A 6,618-nucleotide genomic window follows, 5' to 3' on the forward strand; every position below is an offset into this window, starting at 1 on the left:
GGGGCGGCTGCTCCCGCCGTTGGGGCGCCGCTGGGGCTGCCAGGCTACGTCGCTGCTGTCGCCTGCCCGCGCGCGCGCGCGCGTCGCCTCTTGAGGCCCAGCAGCCACGGACACTCGACTACTGAACACTCATGCCCGCCGTCTGGGCCTCTCACCGCCTCCGGTTCAGGGGCCTCGCCCAGCCCCCGCCCGCCCGGTCTATCCTGGCGCACGCCGGCTCAGTTGCAATATAATCGCTGACGCCCCGGGTGACCTGCCCTGCTGCCTCCACTGTTTCCTCTCTCAGGCCCCAGGCGGCCCTGAGCGCACCGGGACAAGGAAAAAAAAAGTGCGCCTGGCCCACAGGGACAAGCTTTGGCTTCGGTTTACAAACCCTCACTCTGGAGGGATACGAACAAAACACCCTTTGCCTGCCGCCACCTCTCACCTCGTCCCCCCCGCGTCCCCCTCCCACCGTTCCCGCCGCCGCCACCGCTGCGGAGGCTGCAGCCCCGGAGCGCCTCGGTGAGGCATTTTCGCACCCCGCCACTGAGCAGAGTGGCAGCGAGATGGGGCGAGATAACGCGCGGAGGGATCCCGTGAGGAGGCTAACCACTGAGCCAGGCGGGACGCTTCACGCCGACCGGAAAATGCCTCCGCCGGCCTTAAAGGAGGCCCATAAAGCCGCAGCGCCGCGAGCTCTCAGTGCGCCGGTGGGAACGCAGGCTGCGGCTGTCGAGGAGGGTGCGAGGAACCTCACACGTAGGGTAGGCAGGCCGGCCGCTTCACTGAGGCTGTAGAGTAAATGAGCCCCTCTCCTGGCCTCAAGCATCCCTGCAGAGATCAGCCTTAGCTTTGCACACTTGGGCACAGCTTTGGGGACTTGGAGTGAAGACGGACTATGCATTTGAGCTTGGGTCTTTGTGCTTGAAGGCCATAAGCATGACCACAAACCCTAGCGATATCAAGACAAATCAAAGCCCTCCTTTTCCAGCCGAGTGGGCCTTGTGGAAATGAGATGTACATTTACCCTTGACGCAAGGCACGCCTGGCTAAGGCTCCCAGGTTAATTGATATTTAATGAAAATCATGCCCATGAATATAGTTTCCATCATTTTACCCTTGATAGACGTCAGCAGCAGGCGCAAGGGTGGGGGTGGCTGAAGAATGCTGGGGGGTGGGGGGAGTCATTGCATTGCTGAGGAGGTAAATAGAAGAGCGGGCAGAATGTTCCGACCCAGGAAGGAGACGCGCTCTGGGGTGGGTGGCGTTTCCCTTGGCAGCGCGAGTAGCTCCCGGGGCTCAGCCCGGCGCAGGGCGGACCTGGGCTGGCTACGGCCTGGGAGGAGCGCGGGGGGCTCCCTCCCGCCGGTACCCCCAGGCCGGCGTTCAGATCACGCCGGTTCCAGGTAGCTGCAGGCGGAGTCCATCTTCTAAAGATTCTAATTCATCCGCGAGAGCGGGTGTGCGGGACTTAAGTTACTAATTTCTCTAGGTGAGAGGAAGCAAAGGCTCAGCCTTGTGAAGGAGGAAGAGAAACAGCCCCGCGCCAAGTGGTCGAGTGTGAATCTACAAAAATAATCCTGATTCTTGTCAAATCCACTGCGGTTTACACCATCAACCGTCTTCTTTTCTTTTCTTCTCTTACCCTCCCTGTTTTAATGTCCAATAAATGATACTATTTCGTGGTTTCTGTTTCGTGTCTTTTTCTTCGTCCACATGACCTTGTGCGCTGATTCTTTGGGTAACCAAACCTGCGTGTAAGCCAGTGTTTAGGGGAGTCAGGCCTATCGGCCTTGGGAATCGACCTGGAACTCTCCCGCATAAACTGAAATGCGCCACTGCAGCTCTCCAAATGCCAGTGTCTCAGCGTCATTCCACACTCCCAGAAGCGCAGCAGGCCAGTGATTTCAGCTAGCCCTCGCTCACCGAGGCTTGGCCCAAACCGTGAGCGGGATCCTGAGGTCGTTCGGGCTGGACGGAATATCCTATTTTGCAAATGAAAGAAACAAGGTTGCAATTGAAAGTCATTGTTAAGAGAAACTTTCCTTCTGTAATTATTTGTACAGGATTCAGTTAAACAGAATGCCAGTAAAAGCAGGATTTTTCACTTTATAGGATTTAGTTAAAGTAAACAGATTGCCAATAAAAGTAGTTTTAATTCTAAAAAATTAGTGAGTGCAGGAAACTTATAGTGATGGTTGGAGAGTAGATGTTTTTGCTTGCATGTTACCTACAGGTAAAATGCCCTTTTAAATCTAAGGCGAATGAATCGATTATTATAGTTAAGGATTTTTACTTCAATCTTGCAACTACTCATTTACAGGATTATTATTTTTAATAAAGCCTAGGAGTTGACTGTAATTCTGTATTTTTATTTCACTGTTTGGCTTATGCGCACGAGGGTGCTTCGGAATGGAAAGAGGAGAACATAAATGAACCTAGATTTCGACTGTTCAGGACAGGCATTATATAGGATTATATAGGATTACATGATTCCTGGAGGGGGGGGAAAGGAACACATACACTACAAATTTCATTTATTTGCATTCTGGCCTAATTTAGAAAACATTAAAATACAGCATTAATTCTTGTGATAAAACGCTTAAAATCTTTTATATATGACCATTTTGTGAATATTATGATTAGAAAAAGAGCACTATTAACCTCTTAAGGATACATGCTCTTTCTATTTTGATAGAATGGATTAAATTATTACACTTTACATTTCCATTGTGCAACAGAGCAAAATTTTTGAGCTCCTGAATGAGCCACATTTTATACCTATCAAATATTACTAGGAAAGTTCATAGTGCACATTGTTTATTTTTTAAAAATTATCCTAATTTGAGATTAAAAATGAGATTCTAAATATTTTAAATCAAAACCTTCCTCCACAGCAACCCAACTTTACTTGATCAGAAAATGGAGCAATAGCGCCCTCTAGTGGCGAAATGCCACGTCGAGCCAACGGAGTTCAACTTCCCTATTACACGTTTTAAGTCAGTTCCAATCTTGTTCTTCTGTTTGATTGGGGCTTGGGCCGCTGACACTAATAATGCTTTATCCCTTTGATTGTCAACAAGTCAAGTACAACAACCAAGGGCTCCTGAATGACGAGGATATTCCCATTTGTGCTACAAAGAACTTCCAGTAGTGCCTTCTCCAAAAGCTTCCAGCTTGTTTTACCAGATCGAGTAATTTCCCATTCTGTAATTTCGCAGTTGTAGTTTTAAAACACAGCTCTAAGATGGGCTAGACTTAACAACAACAACAATAACAATAATCACAACTTTTTAAATATCAAAAGCAAGAGCCTTTCCTTTTTAAAAATCCAGGCATTTTGAAAAGTAAGAAATTCTAGAAATCCTATTACCTTTTTTGTTTTAAAGGCAGTTCCTCAACTACTAAATCGTAACTATTAACTGTACTTTGAATACTCCAGTCTATTTTGCTGGTCAGTTTCGTGGGAATCTCATCCAGATTAGAAGCTTTTTGGCAGATCGCTGAGGGATGGGCTGTAGAGTCTCTGCTGGGTTTGTATTTGTTTCCATTTCAATGAACAATAAGTAGGATTTTAAAATTTATTTAAAGGTTCCGAGTGAATTAACTAAAATTCTGCTTGGATTTTAAAAGGCAGTATTCTTATTTCATCCACTTAAATATTTCCTGTGGGGCTAATCTTTTTCCTCGATATCAAAAAATATTTTCCTCCAATTAGGATACATACGTAAAATAGATATAATTTCCAGCAACAGCAACATTCTCGCTGTGAAACGTGGAACTGAGGAGCTGAATATTTTTGTGAAAGTGTGTCTGGGTATCTTCATTTTTTCCCAGCGATCAGGTCGCTGTGCCTGGTACATCAAAGATCGCCAGCGGCCCCCACCCCCTAACCTGCTAGACAATAGACAGGTTTGGTTTTGTTTTAAAAATCGACTAGAGCTCAGTAATCGTGAAAAACTTTCAGAAGCCAACCACCGTGGGCTACTTCTAATACTGGGGCCATTTCAAAAATCCAAAGCACCCAGCTCCCTCCTTCCTCCCCGGCTCGTTGTCACCTCTTAGGTGCTCACACCTCACCCTGGGCTCCCCAGGCCCTGCCCTCCTGATCCAACGCAATCTTGTTTATATTTTATTGTCCAGATTTTAAGACCCAGTTTTGTCTGCATTTTTCCTTTCCTCCCACAAACACAAACATCAAAATGAGATGGTTTCAAAGCGAAGCGCCGGGTCTGTCGTAAACTCATTACCTCCAGACGGCGCGCCGGCTCGATGGCTTTATGACACCTTGGCTCTTCCTGTTTTCAAAGAGCTCGAGGTACCCGGCTGGCTTCAGGGGCGGGGGCCCCACATCACCTTCGGCCGGATCTGGGCCTTGGCTTTCCCTCCCAACCCCCCCTTTCCCTCCGCGTCCCCCCCTTTCATCAGGACCCCCAAGATCTCTGTCACCGCCCCCGCCTTCCGCCCAGCCCAGGCGGCCTGGCGCCGTCGCCTCTCGGGCCTGCAAAGGCTCCGCACACCCCGAACCCTTAGCTCACAATGACCTTCATTTTAGCCTCTGAATGCAGCCCTGAGAGGGTCGAGCTGGTGCCTGGAATGGGGGTAGAGGCGGCGGTGGGGTGGAGGCGACTCAGGAGGAGAGCCTTGACCATTTGGGGCCTTTAAGGTCACTTTGGGGCTCCTGTAGGGAGGGGCAGACTCTCCCAGCCTGGAGGCTCCTGGAGCTGGGGAACCTGGAGAAGCTCAGAGGTGGCCTTCCCCTTGCTTGGAGGTGGGAGACGTGGAGCCTGGGGAGGATATAGGTGTGGAGTGGGGCTGCCTATTCAGCAGAGAGGTGCCTGGTGCCTGGAGGCTCCTGGGAAGCTCAGCTGGACGCAGCATTCCGGGTGGCCCTAGGCCCAAGCCAGCATCGATGGAGGCGCAGGAATCAACCTGGGTAGGGAGAAGAACCCCAACCCCCAACCGGGCCTGAGCCCCAGGCGGGCCTGCTCACACAAAGGGCAGCGCTTCGAGGAGGTTGTCAGGTCCAAGGGCCCCAGATTTTTAGTAATGTACCCATTGGAGCTAGGTGAAGTCTCACACGGATGCCATTGTACAGAGAGGCAGAGAAAGCAGGCACAAAGCGTCCACGGCCAGCGTCTGGGTTCCATTTGATCAGGTCAGCATTTATTGGTAGGAAGCGGTTACATTTACAACTGATCCCGGTCAGGAGCCGGGAGGGCAGCCACCCGCGGCCGCCCACGAGGGAGCGTGGCTCCTCCAGTGCACAGCGACCCCCACCCACCCGCACCCGAGGAGGCAGCTGAGGTCCTGGGCTCGGTCTCGCCTCTCCTGAGGTCGCGCTCCCTGAGGAAAGGAGGCTTTCTAACCAGTGGGCAACCCTGAAAGGCCTAGGCCTGAACAGGAGGCCAGCGTGTCCTCATGTCGCCTTCCTTCTGGGAACTGTGGCGCGCTGGGCCGCTGCTTGGGCAGGAGTGGGGACTAAACTACCCTACTTTTCAGAAACACGGGGGACATTTACACAGGAAGGCTCCCTGAGCCGGCGTGCACTCACAAAGGACAGCATTTCCTAATGGAACCCAAGGGCCCGGAGAGGGGGGCGCAGGGCAGAGTGAAACCCCAAAGCCACTTGGTTTCTCCAACACATAAGCGAACAATACAGAGTCCCCCAGATACCGCACAGAGACCAACCACACAGCCACTTCTACCTAAAGAAAAAGGGGGAGAAGGTAAAGTCCGAGTCGCTGCAGCGTTTCTGGAAACGGAGCACCCCCAAAGCAAAGCCCCGCTGGTTCTGTCAAGCGGGCGCTCATCAGTCTCCTTTGGGGCATTTCTCCTTGCTCATCTTTTTCATTTTCATCCTGCGGTTCTGGAACCAGATTTTGACCTGTCTCTCTGTGAGGTTCAGGATCCTGGCCACCTCATAGCGCCGGTCCCGGGTGAGGTACATGTTGAAGAGGAACTCCTTTTCCAGCTCCAGCGTCTGATACTTGGTGTAGGGGCAGCGCTTTTTCCGCGTGGAGCGAGCGTGGATCCAGTTCGCCGCGGGGTTGTCTACGGAGAGGGGGGTTTGGCGAAGGGGAGCGAGGGGCGGAGGGGAGGCAGGGAGAAACGACAGGGTGGGGGGAAGAGAGGTCATTAAATTAATTTCACTGAGGATGGTCGCTTTTCACAACTTGGGGGGAATTATCATAAAAAGCCTTCATGCCCGCGCTCTGTTTACCGTACGAACCGCGCGCCCAGGGTAGGTGGTTATGGGAAGCTTTTTTTATGGATGCGCCTCGCTCGCCTGGGCTAGGGTAGGCGTCTAGACGTTTTTATAGGTTAGTAAAACTATCAGTTTTGCACATTCGAGCCTTACAGGTTTCAGCAATAAATCAGGGGGCAATTTCTTCTGCACTTACTTGGGTCAAGTTGCTGCGGCGGCGGCTGCGGATGCTGCTTTTCCTCCTCCTTGAGCGCGCAGCCGGGGCTCGGGTGGTCGCCGCAAGCGGGGGGCTCCGCCTGGCCTCCCGGCCCGGGCCTAGCCCCAATCCCTGCCCCGCTGCCCGCTGCCGCCGCCTTGTCCCGCAGGAAAGAGAAGTCGGGGCCGCCGCTCCCCTGGGACTCGCGGGCCGCGGAGCACTCCGACCGCTT

At 52.1% G+C, this 6,618-nt stretch overlaps 2 protein-coding genes across 2 annotated transcripts in view; both read right to left on the reverse strand.

Moving 5' to 3' along the window:
- HOXD8 (homeobox D8) overlaps positions 1–513 on the reverse strand; it is a 1,815-nt gene extending 1,302 nt beyond the window's left edge. The window contains exons 1-2 of the mRNA XM_006878958.1: positions 428–513; positions 179–299 (exon numbers count right to left, since the gene is read on the reverse strand). Of these exons, the coding sequence (XP_006879020.1) occupies positions 179–299; positions 428–513 (207 nt within the window). The remainder of the gene's footprint in view (positions 1–178; positions 300–427) is intronic.
- A 5,281-nt stretch (positions 514–5,794) lies between these two features.
- HOXD9 (homeobox D9) overlaps positions 5,795–6,618 on the reverse strand; it is a 1,395-nt gene continuing 571 nt past the window's right edge. The window contains exons 2-3 of the mRNA XM_006878959.1: positions 6,387–6,615; positions 5,795–6,036 (exon numbers count right to left, since the gene is read on the reverse strand). Coding sequence (XP_006879021.1) covers positions 5,795–6,036; positions 6,387–6,615 — 471 coding nt within the window. The remainder of the gene's footprint in view (positions 6,037–6,386; positions 6,616–6,618) is intronic.

This window comes from Elephantulus edwardii, unplaced genomic scaffold (assembly GCF_000299155.1).
Source record: "Elephantulus edwardii isolate Elephantulus edwardi_28Jun2011 unplaced genomic scaffold, EleEdw1.0 scaffold00001, whole genome shotgun sequence".
NCBI classification, from domain to species: Eukaryota; Metazoa; Chordata; class Mammalia; order Macroscelidea; family Macroscelididae; genus Elephantulus; species Elephantulus edwardii.